The following is a 22848-nucleotide window of genomic DNA, read 5'->3' as shown; positions in this document are numbered from 1 at the left end:
GCATATAACGTAGATTCTAAACCACATTCGTGAAATTTAATTTCGTCTACTCTAGTAATAAATATTGTGCCTGGATTATACGAGTCTCAAGGCGCGTGTAACAGACTCCTCAACTAAAGGCATTCACACTTGTCTTGAATAATTAAACCCTACCGCGCTACCATGTGGAACTAACACGTGACCAGGTGTTACTTGCGTTGTTAGGTGTCATCGATTTATCGACTCGACTACAGCCGACAGTTGGTCGCATAAATAATTACAGCAAAGCTAACACGGAATAAGAGGTTACGGAAACATCGGGGGACAGTATCGGAATTTAAAACCAAAAGCTTCGCGTTGAATAGGCGATATCGTTTTTCGAAATCATAAACGACCAATACTGGGTGACTCAGCATCGGTGGACGTCCGAGGATTATGATACAAGTTTATACACTCTTATATCTTCCACGGAGGGATTCGAACCTGATGGCATCGCTACACTCAGCCACGGCGCACAGACCCCTGCCACACTAGACCGGGTGTGCAGGTTTACCGCGCGAAAACTTGCGGCATCAATCGGGAATCAGATCGCTGGTTGTATAATCGCTGAGGCAAATTTCACTGAAGAACTATAAATGGGAAAACCCGGGCTAAAATAAAACGGGATATCCGATTGGTTGATAATGACATCATCTAAGCTACGCACTCAGTCTAGAGTGGCAGGGTTTTGGCAATCTCGATGCGATCAGGTTCGAATCCCTGCCGGGGTGTTTCCATAGCTAACTTGAAAAAGACCAATTCTACGATTTCTTCGATTATTTCTTGCCTCGAAAAAAATATCTTTCTTTCGCCGACACGTCATTGCTTTAGACCGCGTACAAATCTTAACAAAATCTATTCTCATTCATAAAATGACATTTTCATCATAGTATTTATTTTCCAATACAATAAATTAACACCGATCCAGAACAGCAGCGATAATGATTCGTAACTAATAGTTTCAAACATTGTTTTCAAATCGTCGAAGAATATTAACATTCTACGTCCGTCCTACTATAATCTTATTCTTTGAAAAGAAAACCAATACCGAAATCGTTAAAACTTAGTAAATCAACTAATCGTCCTCGTTAACAAGTACGAGTTTATCTCCCGTTTGTAAGCTGCTTTGTAGGCGAGGGTTCTCGTCATATTTGTTAGCAAATGTCCCCGCGGGTCCCACGCGTCGCAACGACCAAAATATATCGCGCCATTCTCGCTTCAAGAATCTAAAGATCTTCACGGCGTCCGTTTGGAAACGGAGCGTTTTCTATGTAGCTTCCGAATTTACAGCAGTTCAATTTGCAAACAACCTTTTTTTCATTTTGAATTACATCATTTTGAATTATTTACATAAAGAAAAAACGGCGTAAGGTTTATAGACGACAATTATACTGCCTTAGAACCACAGGAACAAAGATTGTATTCGTGTTCATACTCATTCAGTCTGATCTATTTGAGATTATTCGTATGCAGAGCAGAGGATATTCCCAAATACTGTGATTAGAAATGAGTCGTAACTCTGAAGATTTGCTCTAACCATTTCGATAACTCAACGGACTTTATATCAAAGACTTTAAGTAATCATTTTTATTCACACAGAATGCAATATTGCAATTTCTACAAAACAATATTTCTGCATTTAGGCTGAAAAGATTGATACCTTGTTTCTCATTTCAGCTAAGCTTTGAAAGTTGACCCGGCCGGCCGCCTGTCTACCCTGTAGATTACTTTTATGAAAAAAATCATGACCAATCTAACCATAACAGACCCGGCAGCTACAGAAATGAACCGATTACAAATTTCATCGCGGTTTTAAAAAAATGACCCGGCCGCTGCGGAGAAACAAGGTATCATCCTTTATTAGCCTAAACACGGGTTCTTTTCAACATACGAATTTCATAATTTCGTAAATATCTTACTTAAGCAAAACAGTGGAACCTCGAAACAGCGAACTTCACGGGACCAGAAAAACTGTTCGTTATAACCGATAGTTCTATATACAGCGGAACCTCGTTACAACGAACTTCACGGGAACAGAAAATATATTCGTTATAACCTATAGTTCTGTATACAGAGGAACCTCGTTACAACGAACTTCACGGGAACAGAAAATCTGTTTGTTATAACCGATAGTTCTATATACCCAGTGTGAAATTAGTCCGATTCTATATTTGTTATATCGGATGAATCGTTGTAACCGAGTTCGTTATAGCGAGGTTCCACCGATGAGCGAAATCGCGTTGTTATCATTGCAAGTGTGGTTATGGCAACTTTGACGAGAACTCCGCACTTTCTACGAAACTCGCGACTACAAGACGGAAGAGTAAGTTATTGCGCAGTAGAAACGTCGCAAGTTCTTCATTTTACGTAAGGAATTATGCCAATAAAAACAAATTTCGTTACAAAATAAATTTCCAGCGAGCCTTTGAAAATACATATTGATAAAAAAAATCCTGACTTAAAAAAATTAAGCTATGTAAAGTGTAACGAGTTCAGATATGATACGAAAACACGAAAAACCTACATTTGTCACTTGTTCCAGCTCGAACCCGAAACAAGAGAAAACATCAATGTTGTTTTCTTTTGTTTGTTTCCTAGTGGCGCGCACTACGGAACAAAAAACACATTAAAACAGTATTTCCCGTTGGGAACGTGTTTTCGACTGTGTGTGCGCCGGGTTCGAACCAGCTTTCAGTCGACCATTTTCTTTACATCCATAATGATTTATTTCCTTATAAGACTCAGGTATCGGTCAATATACGATAGACTTCGCTCAAGTCGGATCTTCAAGGACCGTTAAAATGTGTCGGACTTTAGTGATATCCGAGTAAGATGTTATGTATTTCATATAGGCCTATAGTGTCAGAAAAATATATTTCAAAAAACATCTCTGAGTTGAACTGCTATCAGGCGTGATCGGATGCGATTCGGGCGGAGTCTACCGTACTCTGTTCCACAGCTGGCTGTGAATTAGATTTAACTTTTTGGACAAATGCATCCTTCGTTTTCGAATTATTGGAACTGATCAACTCAGAACTGTGGAACTGGTAGGTATGCATATGCGTGACATTGATTAGGCACCGTGGAACTGTTATTCTAGGGTAGAACACCCCGTTCTACAATATCGCTTATATCGACTTAAGTCGAAAGTCGAAAGTGGCCTTGATTCTTAAGACGTTCGACACGGACCACATCGAACCAGATTTTGAAGTCTGCATGGTAAAACCGGAAGAATATCCGAAATCTCAGGTGGATCTTTTTCCATTCCAAATTCAGATAAAATTCTAAATAAAAAAAAAATGCACCTCAGATCTCAGATATTCTTCCTACTGATTGCAGAACCGGCACATATTCCATGAATCAATTTCAAATATCTCAGCAACTATTACTATAGGAACTGGGTTTTAGTGATCTATTTAAAACTAGCCATTGTGCAACTATTAGCCCTGCAACTACCATTACAGCAACTAACAGTACTATTAACAGCTCCGCAACTATCAGGCCTACTGCTCCTAATACTAGTTAGTAGTATTCATCGAATAATCATTTATGTACATTTTTATAAATCATTTAACGTAGAATATGGAAGCTTTTTTCAGCAGTAAGTCAGGTTTTTTAAAAGTGTCATTTTTTTATTTTTTCGATTTTTTGTTATTTCTATATATTTATGTTCTCGCTAAATATATATATATATATATATTTTCAATTGATTATCGGTCCAGGTTTTGTTTTTTTCCGCGCACGGCCAGCACCAGAACGGCGTAACGAAACACGGCTAGAAACAAAGCGGAAACTACGAACAGCAGAGGACCAAAATCCTGAGATAAACCGAAATATGTCAGCGACGGTAGAAAAAGAGCGTGAAATCCCGCGACTGAGATTTCATCCGTACCGAAAAACACTTCATAGATGGCGTTACGGATCGTGTTTGAGTTCGTGACGTCACCGGTGGAAGTTATTACATCATTGTCATCTGGTTTTGAGCTATGGGAATAAGTCCCGGGCAGACCCGGGTCGTTCGAATGTCCCTCATTAAAACCGGGTTTATCGAAGCTGCAGAAGTGGCCGTAGCGACCGGCGACGAGCTCGTGCGGGTCACCCCCGCCGCCGCCGCCGCCGCCGCTGAATTCATGAGTTTCCACCGGCAGATCGTAGTCGGGAAATTCGGGTCGCGATGAAAAGTGTCCGTACGATTCGGGCGTTTCCGGAATCTCTTCAGAACGCGGCGTGAAACTGAGCACGACTCCGCTATCGTCGCTGAGAGTCGAAATCTGTCGCAACGGGAAAACGTCTTCAGCGCCATCTGACGACAATTCGGCGTCATCCATGTACTCTTCGTTCGTGATTTCAGCTAGAAAAGATATGCATAGAATAGTTTCAACAATGACTGACAGAGGGCGACACATTGATGATGATGCATGGTGACAACTAAAACGACGCGTCATCATTGTTTGCGGACCGGAAACGCGTCTACTGCGTCATCGCAGCTATCGTCTGCGGAGTGATAGAAGTTGGCGTCGTCTTCGTCGGACTCCGGCGCGGTGGACTCGGCTAGAAAACGGTAAAAAAGAGAGAAAATCGACTTAGAGAAAAACGAACCGTCGAATGGTGGTAATCGATAGTGTAAAAACGCTTTTAAACACGACAGTGACGTCGAGAATAACACAAGATGGTGATATATATATATACACGTGGACTAGGACTGACTGAGACATGCTGCTGAAAATCTGGTGTTGGTTATCTATTTCATCGTCAAAATGTGTAAATTTCGGGGACCTGTAGACCTAGCTGCGCCACGACCGCAGATAAGGTCGGCGAAACTAAATTCGTGTTCGATTGCTAGGTTTCAGAAACGAAATACTATCATACGAATTTCCAAAAAGAGATTCTACTCGGTGTTAAGTTTTTCATTACTTTAGAGTAACGTTTATCCCAAGCCAGTTCCCTATTTGTATTTTACAATTCTTAAGCAATTCATGAAACGACGGATTTTGATAAGAATATTTTCATATTATGTAATTTATTGATTTTATGTTGAAGCATTTAGTATGGTTACATGTGCACTAAGCGTCTATAAGATGGTGCATGTATATAATGTGCCACAACCAATCCTGTAGCTTTTCCTTTTAATCATAACGATTTTTACTAGTTTTTGATGAATTTTGGGTCGATTGTAAAACATAAAGTTATAAAAAACTGTAAACGCTACGTGTGCTAAATGAAAGCGGGTGTATCCACGTCACGATTCTAACGCATGCGCGCTCTATCGGGTAGACCGATGACGTATGCCATTGAGTATATGAAATGATACATACCCAGGGACGGTTGGTGATGATGTAATGATTGGATATTGACTTTGATGAAAAAATGTAGGGAGATCAGATGTCGGTTTGCAAAGATCGGACTGCGGACGAAAAATAAATAATTATGTATATAAGGATATACGATGCGCATTTTTCAACCACGGCCGTTATTGTCGTCAGGACAGTAACATGCAAATCGATAACAGTATGTCCGTGTTGTGGCGATATGAAGAGAATACCGCGCTGATAAAACAAGAAATATGAAATCTGAAAAGTTTCCTTCGATTTCATAATCTATTGATTCAGCGTTCCGACTGTATGTCATCCTGTTTGTCATCTTCAGGAATAATGACTGAATAAAAATATGGGATAAAGTGATGAGATCTAATTTGTCTAGTTTGTAACTGTTCTGTGTTGTAATACCCCTAGTTTACTTCGCTCGTAATTGCTTAATTTGTCTTTTTGTTCTTGGCGTTTATAGATACCTCATATTTTTGTTAATTCAGTATTCCCGAAGAGGACAACAAGGATATAGTCGAAACGCCGAATCAATAAATTATTAGCTTAAATAAAACTTTCTGATTTGATCACTGTGGGATTCTCTATATATATCATTATAAGCCATGACTATTGGACATACGGGATTAAGAATATCAGTAATAAAACGCTATAGCGTGACTGACTAAAATTGCAAAATTCACCCACCAACCATTTCTGTCAAGTTTAAGAGAATCCCTACCAATAATCACTGAATTTGTGGCCAAATTTCTGATTTTCGGGACAAACAATTATGTCATTCATGGAGTTTGGCGGCCATTTTGGATTATTAAAATTAAATTTCATGAAATTTCATGGATGAAATCACTAGTGTCTGGTGTCTCTAATTTCTTAGTCCATTTTGGACGAATTAGTCTCACTCATGAATGATCAACAATTAGAAACGTTTTTTTTATGGTGTTAACGAAAGTCTGAAGGGATGCAGGGTCCGGGCAGGGAAAAGGAGATACTAGGAAAATGATAGAAAATAAACGGAGCAAACTTTCTGAATCTACGGAATCAGTCAAATCGAAGCGAATAAAAGCACAGACAAAATAGAGTAAAGAAAACAGTTGAAAAACAACAAAAACGAGAGATCATGAAGTTATAACAGAGATTATAAACTGCAGATAGGCGGATTCTTGTTCTTGAGAGGCTTAAAATCCTGAAAGTAAAACAAAAGCGTAAAATATTGATGATTATAGCATTAGACGTGCTGGCATTTAAAACTCGAATCATAATATCAGTAATATATAAATATATATAGATGAAATATAGCCGCAAAGCAGCGACAACGGGCGTTCTATTAATACCTGATTTTTGAATGCCCGTTTTATCAAGCCTACAAAGTTCCGTCAAAATCATTGAATAAGTTCATGAAAATGTTTTTTTTTCTCAGCACGCCATCTGACGGGATGGCAGTGGTTTGAATCAAGATATGGGATCGAGGTTTGCTAAGATTAGACCCTATTGGATTGTTTATTCAGCCTGGACGGTGGCAATTGAAAGCAGTAGGGCAGCCAGCGGCCCGATTGTCTCAATCAGAACTGATAATCGTGAATACATCATCACGCCTATCCCACTGACTGATTACGACTTTATTTGCACTCCAACCATTTCCATGGTATATGGACTGAGCGCCATCTAGTGGGAGAGATTGTAAATCACAATATACCAACATCTTATTGGTTAGAAAAGTACAGGATTAAAAAACTAGGTTTAGTCTGTGCCGTCGAGTTGGAAACGACAACCGTAAAATAAGCCCTGCAAGTTAGTAAATCTAAAAGCTTTATATATATAGATATATAGTGTACATAGCCTAACGCGTAATATAGAGGGCGCTTTTCGTAATAGTGTTGGTTCAGACGGTTAAACGTCCAGTAAGATCCAAAAAGGTCCAAAAAAAGATAGAACTTTGTTTCTCGAAGAAAAGTATTGGTTCAATTGTAAAAGTTAGAATACTTTTTCTTGGGATTTCTAATTTCCGATTTCTTTAGACATGGAATATATGTATGGAATGAGATTTAGAACGGATACGAGACGAGGTCTTAAACCCAGTTCCAAAATCGTTTGAACTGACCGTATTTCGAAAAGCGCGTAGAACTCAGCGTAAAGTGCTACGGAGCTGTAGTAAAACCACGTTAGATTGTGGCAAGAATCGATTTCATAAAAAAACCCACTTTTGATCAACGATTTGAAAACGAACGGAAGACAATTCCGACCATAGAAATATTCTAGTTTCATTAGTTCACTCATATTGATTTGAGATTAATTTACTCGCGTGTCCTAATCTGAAGGCATCAGCTTACAGGGGTGCCCCAGGTGGACTAGAAACAGTACAAAACACGCTTACAGCGCCACTGTTGCGATGGGACAAGTACTGACGTTTTATCTCATCACAATTGCTGTAATTTCAACCAGTCACGTGATCCTCTCGTCACTCACTGGCTCAGTCGGGAGTGTCTGATGTCTATTTCATCTTGACTTGAGAGCGCATCAGGTGGCCTAAATAGCTCAGTCAGTTCTGGTGGTACATACCTGATAAAAGTCTGAAGTTTGGTACGCAGGCATGGAAACATATTGTTAAACTTTCAAATCATGGAGTCAATTTTCTCTCATGAACCCCTTTCAGTGCAGACTTTTTTTGAGTTTTTAGGATATCCTTCAATACAGCGTCGAATGGATTAAAAAATCAATTTTTCAGGTCCACTGCCAGTCCTTTGTGGTCCTAATAAGACTTTTATCAGGTATGTGCCACCAAAAAAACTGACTGAGCTAGGCCACCTGGAATGCTCTCAAGTCAGGTTGAAATAGACATTAAGTTAGCTACTCAGACGACACCATACTTATTGAAACAATGTTTTAATTTCTCGTATCACTTTCACTAAGAAAAACTAAGCTTAGCTGAAACATTGTTTGTTTTTACGAAGCACCACGCGCAGCCACTTGTAGGTGATCATTTGAAGCGTTTCGCCTCTCAGTCACAAGTTCCTTTTTGACAGTTCACTACAGAATGTACTGTTCAATTTACCTCAAAACCGCAGTTCAACCTAAATTCACCACAAAACAGTAGAACTGGGTCCTCGACGCAGTTCCACATATTTCGGTACTAGGTCCTATCCAATTTGATTCTAGAATGAACTAAATGATTTCGATATGTTAAACTGTCCAACATCCTAAATTAGATTCAAACTGCGAAATATTGGTCCATTATTTTTCATCGATATGCTGGATACATGTTTATAAGTTATAGTGGGTTTTTTTTATGAATCGTTTAAGTTTAGATTTTATGTTTGAAGTTCTACGACGAAAAACTCTTACCGACGAATTCTATGCATTCTGTGGGTAGCGCCGAGACGCACCGGGGCCATGTGTGATCTTTGCGTAGCGAGCCCCGAGCCGATCTTAGTCGCACCGATAACGGGGAGGGAGCAATCGATTCCAATTCCTCTTCTTCTTTAGCTTCGACTGTCGCTTGTTCTTTGATCGCCAGAAACGACAGGTTAGAGGGCGGAGCCAAACGTGACTTTTTCTTTTTATTGGCTGAAACGTTTGAGAATTTAAAAAAAACCGTTATTCGATTGACAGCTCTAATAAAGATGTCGGGCAATCGGGATTTTCCAGAGGGATTCTCCTTACAGTGACCCTCGTGATGTCATCGGGTTCGAATCACTGTGAGGAATCTATTAGGGCAGAGTTACGTAACGCCGTTGAGTAAAAACCCAGATGCCATAAAGGTTTATATTTCTATGAATTGTACTATCATGAATTTACAACGGCTTCTGTTGCGGGGTAGAGACTGTCATCGGCGGGAATCTACGAAAAGAGGATTTTTCATCGCTTACCTCAGACCTCTATTTATACACCCGATCAATTACCTCTGACCTCTATATATACCCGAGCGCTTACCTCTGACCTCTCTATATACCCGAGCGCTTACCTCTGACCTCTCTATATACCCGAGCGCTTACCTCTGACCTCTATATACCCGAGCGCTTACCTCTGACCTCTATATATACCCAAGCGCTTACCTCTGACCTCTATTTATATACCCGATCAATGACCTCTGACCTCTATATATACCCGAGCGCTTACCTCTGACCTCTATATATACCCGAGCGCTTACCTCTGACCTCTATATACACCCGATCAATTACCTCTGACCTCTATATACCCGAGCGCTTACCTCTGACCTCTATATATACCCGAGCGCTTACCTCTGACCTCTATATACCCGAGCGCTTACCTCTGACCTCTATATATACCCGAGCGCTTACCTCTGACCTCTATATACCCGAGCGCTTACCTCTGACCTCTATATATACCCGATCAATTACCTCTGACCTCTATTTATACACCCGATCAATGACCTCTGACCTCTATATACACCCGATCAATTACCTCTGACCTCTCTATATACCCGATCAATTACCTCTGACCTCTATTTATACACCCGATCAATGACCTCTGACCTCTATATACACCCGATCAATTACCTCTGACCTCTATATATACCCGATCAATTACCTCTGACCTCTATTTATACACCCGATCAATGACCTCTGACCTCTATATATACCCGAGCGCTTACCTCTGACCTCTATATATACCCGAGCGCTTACCTCTGACCTCTATATATACCCGATCAATTACCTCTGACCTCTATATACCCGAGCGCTTACCTCTGACCTCTATATATACCCGAGCGCTTACCTCTGACCTCTATATACCCGAGCGCTTACCTCTGACCTCTATATATACCCGAGCGCTTACCTCTGACCTCTATATATACCCGAGCGCTTACCTCTGACCTCTATATACCCGAGCGCTTACCTCTGACCTCTATTTATACACCCGATCAATGACCTCTGACCTCTATATATACCCGAGCGCTTACCTCTGACCTCTATATATACCCGAGCGCTTACCTCTGACCTCTATATATACCCGATCAATTACCTCTGACCTCTATATACCCGAGCACTTACCTCTGACCTCTATATATACCCGAGCGCTTACCTCTGACCTCTATATACCCGAGCGCTTACCTCTGACCTCTATATATACCCGAGCGCTTACCTCTGACCTCTATATACCCGAGCGCTTACCTCTGACCTCTATATATACCCGAGCGCTTACCTCTGACCTCTATATATACCCGAGCGCTTACCTCTGACCTCTATATACCCGAGCGCTTACCTCTGACCTCTATATATACCCGAGCGCTTACCTCTGACCTCTATATACCCGAGCGCTTACCTCTGACCTCTATATACCCGAGCGCTTACCTCTGACCTCTATATATACCCGAGCGCTTACCTCTGACCTCTATATATACCCGAGCGCTTACCTCTGACCTCTATATATACCCGAGCGCTTACCTCTGACCTCTATATATACCCGAGCGCTTACCTCTGACCTCTATATATACCCGAGCGCTTACCTCTGACCTCTATATACCCGAGCGCTTACCTCTGACCTCTATATATACCCGAGCGCTTACCTCTGACCTCTATATACCCGAGCGCTTACCTCTGACCTCTATATACCCGAGCGCTTACCTCTGACCTCTATATACCCGAGCGCTTACCTCTGACCTCTATATATACCCGAGCGCTTACCTCTGACCTCTATATATACCCGAGCGCTTACCTCTGACCTCTATATACCCGAGCGCTTACCTCTGACCTCTATATACCCGAGCGCCGTCGCGTTGCCTTCTTTATTTAACGCCGAGAATTTGTACGTGCCCTCATCTGCGCGTTCTAGACATTTGATCGTCAGACGATAGTTGTGACCTTCACCTTCGGCGAAAAATCGTTCGTCCTCGAACGTCGCCACGTCGATGTTGTCTTTGTACCACGTGACCACCGGTCGCGGGATTCCGTCGCATTTGACGCGTAACGTGACGTCATCGTCTTCGATTTTGTCCGTAGACACGGGCAACCCGGAGCGATCGATAATCTCCGGCGCTGAAATATATAAAAATTAATGATAATAATAATAATTATACTAATAATTATACTAATGATAATAATAATAATCATAATCATAATCACAATAATAATAATAATAATAATAATAATAATAATAATAATAATAATAATAATAATAATAATAATAATAATAATAATAATAATAATAATAATAATAATAATAATAATAATAATAATAATAATAATAATGATAATAATAATAATAATAATAATAATAATAATAATAATAATGTCATTTATATAGCGCAGCTTAATAATAATATTAATATAAACTAATGTAAACCATTTTGTTGTTACTGTGGAAATTCCGGTTACTGTGGAAATTCTTGTTACTGTGGAAATTCCTGTTACTGTGGAAATTCCGGTTACTGTGGAAATTCCTGTTACTGTGGACATTCCTGTTATTGTCAAGCCTCAGACGTTAAAAAGTTACCCATATCCCAAGTTTTCTGGGACATCGAGTAAGGAGGTTGGCCCAAAATGAGGCCTATTTGAATCGGCGGAATATAAAAATATACCTCTGTGACGTCGTAATATCCCGAAAAGAGTTAACATTTCCGCATATTGAAGTTGAAAACCAAGTTTTGATGATGAAACGAGAGATTTAGTTTCATATAGTTAGTAGTGGTGCGCCCAACGTGTTTATTCCATATCACATGTTTGCGTAAGATACAACCAGATAAACATTCATGAAAACTCTCACAGTTTTGCGAGTCGAGGTGCAGCCGGTTAAAATCAAACGAACTCTCGTGGTTTATCTCACGTTGTGTCTCTAACTAATATATAATCTATCAGGTTTGTCACACACTAAGGTCAATGAAAGTTGATTCCTGGTTTCTCGTCAATTCTGAAAACCGCGTGCCTGACTTAAATCCATTAAAAAGAAAAAAAAACTAAACGTGCACTCCCGCATCGAGAACTACACTGGTCCTACCCCTCGTCGACTGAAAATTTCAGCTTTTTTCTATCTAAAAAGGTTAACGAATTAAAATTCGCCAACCTTCGTCGCGTTTTGAGATATTTCAGGACGAGAAACTAGGAATCAACCTATAGCAATAGCCGAACACATTTAGGAGTTGAGTGAGTGTAATATAAAGTCCAGTTCCACAGTAGTTATGTGATTTTAATGAGAATTTAGTTCCACGGATGCGATGATACATCTATCGCTTTATGCAACAGCAATGTATACTTTCAATATATAGCCTTTATAGTCTAGCTTTTATTCATAAAAGATGACAATAAACTAGATACATAATTATATAGGAATGAAATCATTCGAAAAACTAGTAAAACCTAAGTACAATTGTCTTGTTTTGGTAACATCAATTTAGTTTTAAAGGTCAATCAAAAATAGCCGCACCACGTTTTAGTATGGGGTTCGAACCCACGACTTGGCTTCCCAGAGTCGACGCTCTAACCACTCAGCCACACCGCACGCTCAATTCAGTTTATCAATGTGCCTGGTCTGTTAATTTCCTAACCGACCAGGGACTGTTGAAAACAAGGACCTTCTCTCACGTTCAAAAACTATTGGAAACGTTTGGTAAAACAATCCTCCAAGTCGGCGTGTAAACAACAAAAACGAACAGGTCGCGTAAAGGTGTTTTGTTCATGCAACCATTGCGTATTATAACTCGTCTGTATAACTCAAGGCCATCGTCGTACATTATAGCGCCTACTCCTAACGGGACAGCCAATAAATTAATGCTCTAAACATCCTATGCTGGAACTGTATAATGGTTGAAGATTTATAGACCCAACATTCAGGAACACACAGAACATGTAGGAATGCATTATTTCCGGTTTCGTCACTATACTTGGAATGAGCCCAAATTAGTGTCAATTAGTGAAAATGCACCGTACTTCCATAGATTCGACCATTATTTTTGGTGATCTGGTATAGGTATTAGAACAAACGAAGATACTATCAAAGAACATCCAGGGACCAGTAGAAGGGACGGGGATATATTTGGAAACCTGTTTATTGTGAATACGTGACCAAATGATTAAGAATAGTTTGTCGAATCGAGTTTCGCGTTTATAGCGTGAATTTGATCTGAACCTCGCTGTTTAAATCAAATTTGTAGCAGAATTTTGGACTTTGCCTCAACGATCACCAATTTACCTCATCTGAATTAAGATGAGACTTGAATTGTAATTCCATACTGCAAGGCTTGTATTTCAGTTAATTATCTATTATAATGACGATTGAGGCCTATAATAGATAAAGTACCACACCCTGATGGTAGGTTTACACAATTATTTATCGGTTCGTACTCAATTATCGTTTATATTCACGAGAAACTAACATTTTCTAGTAATAATAATTTTTCACCGCGGTCCAACGGCACTTTCCATTATATCGGTCTTATCAACCCTAGCCTATAAACTCTATTCCGTGTATCAGGCATCTCGCTCCCCGGGGAGAAGTAACATCCGAGCGGCTACTAGACGCTCAGGAACGAACAGAACAGGTACACATTTACACCTGGATGGAGAGATGCAAGTAGGATGAGTGTCTCTACCGAGGACACTGCGGTAACGTACGGGGTTCGAACCCACGACCCGGTTTGTTTACCGAAGACTCGACCGACCACATCGTTCCTCAATGCGTTCCGCAATCCACGATATCGATGCAGTATAATGAAGTCGGTTCAGTTCTAGTTCAGTTCGCCTAATCACAAACGTAACCATTTACTTTCGATGCGAATACCAGTTACGGTATGAACCAGGGATGACTATGTCCCCACCAGTGGCATAACTCTCACGGGGTTCGGTCCCTCCACGCGGGTGCCGTTTTCTTTTCCGTAAGAATGTTCTGTACATCAACAATGAGCGCACTAAGTCAGACAAACGTTTATAACTTTCTCTAGACTGAGTAGACAGCGGAGAAACATTCCGAAATAAATCTCCGTATTTTTTGTGTTTGCAGTTGTTTAACTATTGTACTATTCGTACATAAATCATCGTTCATCTTCTCCTCACCCTCCTCTCTCTCCTCATCTCCCTCACTCCCATCACCTCATCCCTTCTCCTTCCCTCTCTCTCTCTCCGCTTTCTACCATCCATTAGCTCGTGCTCGTGACGTCATCAAACATGAACGACTTGTAAACGGCCCGGTTTCCAGGAAAAACGGTTCTAAAAATAACGGATAGCCGTTTATATCTTCTGCCTGTGCGCCGCGTGGCTGAGTGGGAAAAAATCGGAATTTCTACTTAACCTGAATTATCGCCTCTCTTAGAAACCTCTTCCTAATCTTGTGATTAAAACCCAATTCACACCTGCAGACCTTAGATTAATGTAGTTGATAATAGTCAATTAGTTAATGAAGTAATTAATATGTGATATGTTGAGTGTGTCGGGAGGTCTGTAATAGTCGTTAGGGCGGAAGAATACAACAATAATTTTAAAGCGTGATGCGGTCCAAGGGACAAAACACAATCATAACGATGGATGTTTTCCGCTTTTAAAAAGCCCTAATACAGATTTGCGATAAACTAATTTTGAAGAACTGTACTCGAAAAGCCTTCCAGAAAGAACAGTGTACCCCGAGACTCACCCACTAGGTGATATAGCGGAATGGAGTATGACACCCAAGGGACAAATGCCGTACGAAATTAGAGAAAGGGAAAATTTATAAGCTCGGGCAAAATATCACCATTGCGCATTCGCAGTATACCGGTACCGTGACACACAAGCGGAGAACTAACAGACGGTAACATTACCATGAGCTGTAACGGTTCAGGGTTGTTACTTTTTCCACAGTCTCCAAAAGGACATTTCAGCTTAACTCATGCGATGGAGCCGGAAATGCACTCGTGACGAGCGATGACCCGTCTCGCGCGCTAGTGCGCAGTAGGACATCGCGAGAGAATTCCACTTGTCGCTAATGACGCGACATCTGGTGGCATAACCTTGAACGCGAGTTTATCACTGCGCGTTTGGCATTCCATCAAGCGAGGATCGGCAATTTGCTGCTCATATTGAACTTAAGTTCCGGAAATTGCTCCGTTTTATTTCCCAAGGGTTCATTAATTACCGACGTAATGGCGACGGTCCCTTCCTTCCTGACTCTGTGAATATATAGCAAACCCTGGATTTCTATTTCAGGTTGATTGATTACTACTCGAGCACCAGATAATGCGAATCATTGGAAATCAGTGGAGTCGATTTCTACGAATAATCAACGCGCAATCAACGAGCAATCATCTGAACAGTTGAGATTATTGCTCGTTGGAACAACGCCGTTTCTTTCGGTAAGTAACTATCTATAAAACCAGTCAAACGGCGCTTACTTAAAACTGGCCCATTATTGCTTTCTCTTCCAGTGGGAGTTAGATCAGATGGTTAGATGGTTTCTATATGGGTGAGGGGAATGGGTTATACGGGTATCACTGCAGCCCTAGCGATTCGATTCATTGGTCAACCTGAGACATCTCCAACAGAACTAATCTGTGACATCTCCGACTGAACTAACCTGAGACATCTCCGAATGAGCTAACCTGAGACATCTCCAACTGAACTAACCCGAGACTTCCAACTGAACTAACCAGAGACATCTCCAACTGAACTAACCTGAGACATTTCCAACTGAACTAACCCGAGACATATCCAACTGAACTAACCTGAGACATCTCCAACTGAACTAACCTGATACATCTCCAACTGAACTAACCCGAGACATCTCCAACTGAACTAACCTGAGACATCTCCAACTGAACTAACCTGAGACAACTCCAACTGAGAACTAACCTGAGACATCTCCAACTGAGCTAACCTGAGACATCTCAAACTGAGAACTAACCAGAGACATTTCCAACTGAACTAACCTGAGACATCTCCAACTGAACTAACCTGAGACATCAACAAATAGGGCGTAATAAGTATTTTATCACGGTCATTTCAAAACCTCGCGTGAGAATGTTCCTGGACGTCAGGTCGAACCTACATATTAAGCGTTGCGTGAGATTGTATGAAATTGAAGGGCAATATTCTATGAATAATCTTCCTCTTAGCGTGGAATATTTCTCTAGCGATAAATCAGGTGAGCTTAGACTGTACGATTGCTATTTTTAGAGCGAGAGATTGAGGCCGCTTCTCGTAATACTTCAACATATCTCCACAGCGATATTGATGCTTGGTGCAGTGAAGTATAACTTCTTAACGTCGGTCGGACAGCTGGAATTATGCAACCATTCAGTAAAATATGTAGCCGCGAAACCCATAAAATACATAAAAGCCGCTTTCTTACAACGTGATCATCGTCGATCATCAGAAATTACAGCAATTTCACACATCTATGTAGATCCCCGGAGATCCCCTAATAAAATCAACAACGAGAAACGGAGAGGAGCTATGTGAATTGAGGGTTCAGAGAGCGTGAGGTTGAGGGGGTGGTGGATACGAAAACACGAATAACTACATCGTTATCCGAATGGAATTTGTTTTCAATGTACCTGAAATAAAGCTGAAAACTAGAGATACAAATTGTTGATAAAAGATTATAATCAAAGTAACCAGATTTTCTTCGTTTCTAGATCTATATTAAGCCAGACCTGCGTATAGGACTGGTTTAGCTGTAAGACAGGATGGAAACTAAATTGCATTAGAATTGCGAACACGCATTGCCTTTGAACGCAACAACCACACACTGGGAGAATAACATAGCCAATCGATTGAAAAATAATGGATAGCTTTTCTCAGAATTGCCGGAATGTTGAAGCGGCTCTGATCTGTGTTTAAATGTTGAAGGGCCTCATGCGACTAGTTATCCCACCACATCATGGCGGTGCGCTCCAAAAGAGTGTAGAACGTATCATACTGGGTCAAGGTTACGCGCTTTACGCGGACAATGCCTACGTCACAGTTGGACAAATTGGATCAATTATAGATCTAACATATAGATCTTCAGCCGTTGATGTGCTCAAATTAAGAAAAAACCTGTATCAAGAGAAACGCTTTAAAACATCGATATTTTGGGTTCACCTATTACACGATCAAATGATTTTCATTCGCCTAGAAATATAAACTGGATCGCCGCTTACCAAAAAGGTATTTACTATATATATATATATATATATTTCATGGCTTAGATTCATTCGTTTCATCCGCCCATAGCTATCTGTTTTTACAAACCAACCTCTCACAGACTAGCTCATGTCCTACTGCACACTAGCGCCCCTAGCGGATCCTCGCTTACCCCAGAGAGCTAATTTACAGAGATTAAATAATCGATATCCTGCGTATATATACATATCATAGGAACAGCGTGCACAACGAAACGTTAGCTATGAATTTCTAAAACGCAACACCACGTGGTTACCAAGGTGACAACGTAGTACGCTTACTTGTGAATGAAATGAAAATACAGCACGTTTCATTGATAACGTCATATTTATAACGGTTACCTTTGTAGTAGGTACGTTTCCTGACGGTAGACAGCGGACGCGTACGTGATAATATCGCATCGACATCAACAGGCACCGAATCAACCATCATTGTCGTACGGTAGTTGTTACTGGCGGCGGTAGAAACGATCTATCGGTCGGTACGGACGACGATGAACGCGCGGCGGTGAAAACGTATCCCGAAACAACGCTGCCCGATCTAAAAACTCCTTCCGTTTCAGTGAAAAGACGGGAGCATCCGTTCCATACTCAGCTCGGTAGTGTCGAGTATATCAGGATGCTGCAGCGATCCGCGCGCAGCCTCCGTGTTTGCTACTAAACGCCGCCGCTAGTTACGTACATTCCTAAACGCTGCGTTATAGCTCGTCTGTGCTAGAGAATAGTGTGGGAGGTATATGAGAATGGTATCAAACGCCTCCTTAACTCTAAACACAGGAAAACCGTTACTCTAAACAGCTAACAAAACCCGTTACTCTAAACAGCTAACAAAACCCTGTTACTCTAAACAGCTAACAAAACCCCGTTACTCTAACCAGCTAACAAAACCCGTTACTCTAACCAGCTAACAAAAACCCGTTACTCTAAACAGCTAACAAAAACCCGTTACTCTAAACAGCTAACAAAAACCAGTTACTCTAAACAGCTAACAAAACCCTGTTACTCTAAACAGCTAACAAAAACCCGTTACCCTAAACAGCTAACAAAACCCGTAACTCTAAACAGCTAACAAAACACTGTAACTCTAAACAGCTAACAAAACCCTGTTACTCTAAACAGCTAACAAAACCCTGTTACTCTAAACAGCTAACAAAAACCCGTTACTCTAAACAGCTAACAAAACCCTGTTACTCTAAACAGCTAACAAAATCCTGTAACTCTAAACAGCTAACAAAATCCTCTAAACCTTAGAGAAAGTCAATTTACATATGGACTGCCGACGAGAAACAGACAGTGAATGTTACAATCTTGACGGTGGCGATGAATGTTTGTCATGCTACTCCACGGCACCTAGAGACTTCAAATCTGGTATCAGGGCTGAAAATATGCGCAGAAATTCTTAAGGGCTTTAAAAAACCCAGAGATATAGCATTTGGACGTCAGATATTCCAACATTTGCGATTATATTACTACATAGCTAATTCGACTTTTCCTTTGAAAAACGACATGCACTAGCATGAAATCTACAAAGCTTTGAAGGAACTTCAAAAGGATTGCTAGGTTTCGTTAACAGAACAGCATCTTTGTGAAAGAAGATACGGAACTTTTAAATACTTCTTGGGTTGGGTTTGCGGCATTTAGTTACAGCTGTGCTGTTCACTGACTACCGAACCAAAATATTCTTAAGACTGATCGCCCTTCGGAACTAAGGGTCCCAGAGGATCAGTTCTTTAAAAGTTTGATCCTAAATTTCTTTTGTTTTTGCAATTCATTATCACTTATAATTGTCTCGGTGGAGTTCTGACACACTTCGTGAAGGTTTGCTGGTAAAATGACCAATGTCTGTAGTTTATCTATTCCCCTATTTATAATCAAAACAGTTTGGGGTGAAATCCTGAACACATGTGAAACCTGGTTGTTCACTTCACGTAAGTTTGGTAAAAAAAACCCCATTACTTTGACCGAATCGTCCATGTTGCCGATTCCTAATTAACGAAAGACATTGTTGTCTTCGGGTCTTTGCGAGGTAGGCCTATACATTTGAACCGAATTTAGGTAATCATCAGTTATCAGTAAAAATCAGTAAAGTGAGAAATCCTTAAGATGGCAGAAAAATAGGAGTTAGGCTAAACAAAAATGATACCTTGTTGCTCCGCAGCGGCCGGGTCATTTTTGTAAAATATGATAAAATTTATAAACAGTTCATTTCTATAGCGGCCGGGTCTCATATGGTAAAATTGATCACGATTTTAAAAAAAGTAATGTATAGGGTAGATAGACGGCCGGCCGGGTCAACATTTAAGCTCAGCAGAGCGGAGAAACAAGGTATCAATTTTCTTTTTAGCCTAATATACAATATGTGCTCGAATGATATGTACACAGTTCGTAGTAATGTCAATGACGGGCGTTATAACCAACCAACGCGAATTAAACACATTTCAACCAGGTTAATAATACAATGTATATTTCAAGTCTAATCTATTATAAATAACAAAATCATCAAAACCGATTAAAACGCTAAGTTTTTTCTTTACACGTTAATGTCCAACTCTGAACGCACAACTCGGCTAGATCGCGGGTCTTACTTCCGGTACATGCCTGCCACAAATTCTGTAAAAAAAAGGATGAAAAATCGAACATTCAAATCTATGTCAGCATTTGTCTCAACGGGGTCGTAAAGGGGATTTAGGCAGTTTTCTCATCTGGATGGCTTGGATAATTCATTCTTGAATGATGCAGTAGCCGGTCCTTTCTGTGACGGTGCAGGATGCGCCTAATTCGCCAATGCCCGTTTATTGAAGTCCAAATACGAGACCACAATTTGGAATCGAAGAATAAATTGGATGTTTTAAAAAGTTGTTTTTTTCAGCTCATCCTATAGAGATACATAATACATCAATACCGGTCAATATACCTTCATGACCGGTATTTATGTATTGTGTTTTACAACAGAAATTAGAAATGTGAGCCAGAAAATATGATTCATATTGGTCTGAGTATAGAAGTGCCCGGTCGGGGTATCGTGGTCCGCGTTACCTTTATAGTCGATTTGACCGTTATTTTCTTTGTCGGCTTCCTTCAGCAGACTATCGACGGTGACGTCATCGAGGGGTTCCCCCATCGTCGTCATGATATGACGTAGATCGGCGCCGCTGAGGAATCCGTTTTCCGCTTTATCGAACAGTTTAAAACACCGAATGACGTCATCTTTTTCCAGAGATTTCTTCTCGTCCTGCTCTTTCTGTATGGTAATCATCTCGAGGAATTCGGGGAATTCCAGAAAGTCATCTTCTACAAAAGAACAACAACAAAAAAACGAAATATGATTTCGAAGAGGATGATTAGAGTTAAAAGCATTGACAGTTTAAGGGTAAAAGTTTAGTGACTTTCGGGTAAGGGGTCGAGTTAGGGTATCTAATTTCTCATATTTAGGTGGATAGGGTTAAGGAGGTTAGACAGGGGTACAGTTGGGGTAAGGTCTCGTATTTAGGTGGATTAAGGGGTTAGACCGTTAGGGTTTGGGGTTCAGTCTAAATGGTTTAGGGCGGGTTAGGTTCCAGAGTGCAGATGGTCGTGTTTAGGTAGGAGGTTAGTGCCGGGCTACTCATTGTAATATGGTAGGTAATGATTAGGTTTAAGTAAAATTGTTTTAGAGAAATAGACAATTATTAAAAACAATTTTGAAGCTGATATCTAGAATTCCGACGTATATGGCCAACGGATTGCTTTTCAGGATACACCCGGGACGTTCCGGAAGTCCAACGTATCCCCACGCCCTAAGTCCAGTTGCTGTAAAGTTGGTTAAAGATAACCGGTGGATAAATACCACAGTAACAATGCACTTTTAATTGTCACCACGTCAACTATCCAATGGTTAACTCTAACCAACTTTTGAGCAACTGGGGCCAGTTGCATAGTCATGGCTTAGACTTAAGACCAGTCTAAGACCAACTTAGTTCTATAGCCAATCTAACTACTTAAGACCAGTCTTAAGATTTAAGACCACTTTTGGACTTAAGTCACGACTGTGCAACTGGTCCCTGAAGCCCAGATAAATTAATTATTTTTTGAATATATACGGGAAAAATCGGAGGAAAAACTTTCTGAAATGTCGGATGTTGCACCAAGATCTTCAAGAATACTTGACAATCGAAGAAATAGATTTTATCGAAATTACCATTTCTGTCGAATCGTTTACTCAGTTCTTTGACCTCAGCCTCGGTCGGACTCATACTGTTACATCGCAGAGCTAAACCCAGGTCGGCCACGGATAGCGTTCCGTTTTTTCTCTTATCGAAATTTGTAAACGTGAACTTTGCGTCTGAAATAGAAGCGAGAAATGAACGCGTGAGTTATCGTCGCCGACCAGCTTTATCTATAGGAAGTCAGACGAATGTGTTTTAATTTTCGAGTATCTAATCAACTACGACCGTACGCTCCCTCTCTCCCTCTCTCCCTCTCCCTCTCCCTCTCCCTCTCCCTCTCCCTCTCCCTCTCCCTCTCCCTCTCCCTCTCCCTCTCCCTCTCCCTCTCCCTCTCCCTCTCCCTCTCCCTCTCCCTATCCTGGCTCTTCCTCTCCTGGCTCTCCCTCTCCTGGCTCTCCCTCTCCCTCTCCTGGCTCTCCCTCTCCTGGCTCTCCCTCTCCCTCTCGATCCCTCTCCCTCTCCCTCTCGATCCCTCTCCCTCGATCCCTCTCCCTCCCTCAAGAATCCGTTTGTGTCAAAACATTGCGGTTTTAATGAATCTATAGACATACCGTTTATCTCCTGCTGAGAGAGTGCATCCACCTACAAAATGGGATCATCATTTACAGTAAAATGCATGGAATCCTATATTTTCGTATTTACTATGCGGATATCCCTGACACCTCTGACACAAAGCTGAATCAGAACTGAGGTTGGCCTATCGGACTGGTCTATAATTGTGTCGATCTCGACTATCGATCCAGGTCGTTGGAGTGAAATCCAAATTCAACATATCGAAATACGATGATAAACCACCATTTACTCGAGGAAATTCAACTTACCATGTTTATAATTCTAACCGTGTTCGATGTATTTTTAAATATCCTGTGGTATATGATCTAAAGGTGTAGAGAAGTTTGTACGGTCGCGTGGGAGACGCGTTCAGCAATGTACACCATACACAACCGGTCTGGTCTTCTATACAACTAGAGACAAATATCGGGCTAATCTGAAACCGGTTTTCTACAACCTACTTCGTGGCCTAGATAAAAAAAACAGGTTTTCGAATAAATCAGAATTTGATGGAGAAAAACCGCGTCGCCAACGCGTTCTGATTAGATAAGTAATTTATCCGTTTATCGGTGGCTATATTACAATCTAGGTCATCGTTTTTCGCAGTCAAATAACTGATTAGAAAAACAATTCAAAATTCTTCAAAACCGCAATTTTTGTAAAAACGATTGGT

The 22848-nt window shown here is 40.8% G+C and overlaps 2 protein-coding genes across 2 annotated transcripts; both read right to left on the bottom strand.

Annotated features, from left to right (window-relative positions):
• Nucleotides 1–908: 908 nt before the first annotated feature.
• LOC141910025 (uncharacterized) lies at nucleotides 909–18077 on the bottom strand. The gene is made up of 4 exons (XM_074800713.1): nucleotides 17761–18077; nucleotides 11039–11329; nucleotides 8679–8900; nucleotides 909–4369 (listed from the first exon to the last, which is right to left on the bottom strand). Exons 1-4 carry the CDS (start codon nucleotides 17849–17851, stop codon nucleotides 3729–3731), a joined length of 1245 nt encoding a protein of 414 aa, XP_074656814.1. The 5' UTR covers nucleotides 17852–18077; the 3' UTR covers nucleotides 909–3728.
• A 1795-nt stretch (nucleotides 18078–19872) lies between these two features.
• Nucleotides 19873–22576, bottom strand: LOC141910158 (uncharacterized). Its single transcript, XM_074800878.1, has 5 exons — nucleotides 22445–22576; nucleotides 22175–22205; nucleotides 21596–21739; nucleotides 20455–20709; nucleotides 19873–20028 (listed from the first exon to the last, which is right to left on the bottom strand). The coding sequence occupies exons 1-5, from the start codon at nucleotides 22445–22447 to the stop codon at nucleotides 20000–20002; spliced, it is 462 nt and encodes a 153-aa protein (XP_074656979.1). The 5' UTR covers nucleotides 22448–22576; the 3' UTR covers nucleotides 19873–19999.
• Nucleotides 22577–22848: the final 272 nt, after the last annotated feature.

The sequence above is a fragment of the Tubulanus polymorphus genome, chromosome 8, assembly GCF_964204645.1.
Source record: "Tubulanus polymorphus chromosome 8, tnTubPoly1.2, whole genome shotgun sequence".
Lineage (NCBI taxonomy): Eukaryota > Metazoa > Nemertea > Palaeonemertea > Tubulaniformes > Tubulanidae > Tubulanus > Tubulanus polymorphus.
This window is presented reverse-complemented; position numbering and strand designations above follow the sequence as displayed.

Bases quoted from the DNA above. Each gene is read 5' to 3' on its own strand.
- LOC141910025 (XM_074800713.1), bottom strand. From the start codon at position 17,851: ATGATGGTTGATTCGGTGCCTGTTGATGTCGATGCGATATTATCACGT. The intron at 11,330-17,760 runs GTAACCGTTATA...TATATATTTCAG, and splicing joins GAAACGTACCTACTACAAAG to CGCCGGAGATTATCGATCGC. The intron at 4,370-8,678 runs GTAAGAGTTTTT...TATCTTTTCTAG, and splicing joins AGAATGCATAGAATTCGTCG to CTGAAATCACGAACGAAGAG.
- LOC141910158 (XM_074800878.1), bottom strand. The intron at 21,740-22,174 runs GTATGTCTATAG...CTTCTATTTCAG, and splicing joins CTCTCAGCAGGAGATAAACG to ACGCAAAGTTCACGTTTACA. The intron at 20,029-20,454 runs GTAACGCGGACC...TTTTTTTTACAG, and splicing joins CGGTCAAATCGACTATAAAG to AATTTGTGGCAGGCATGTAC.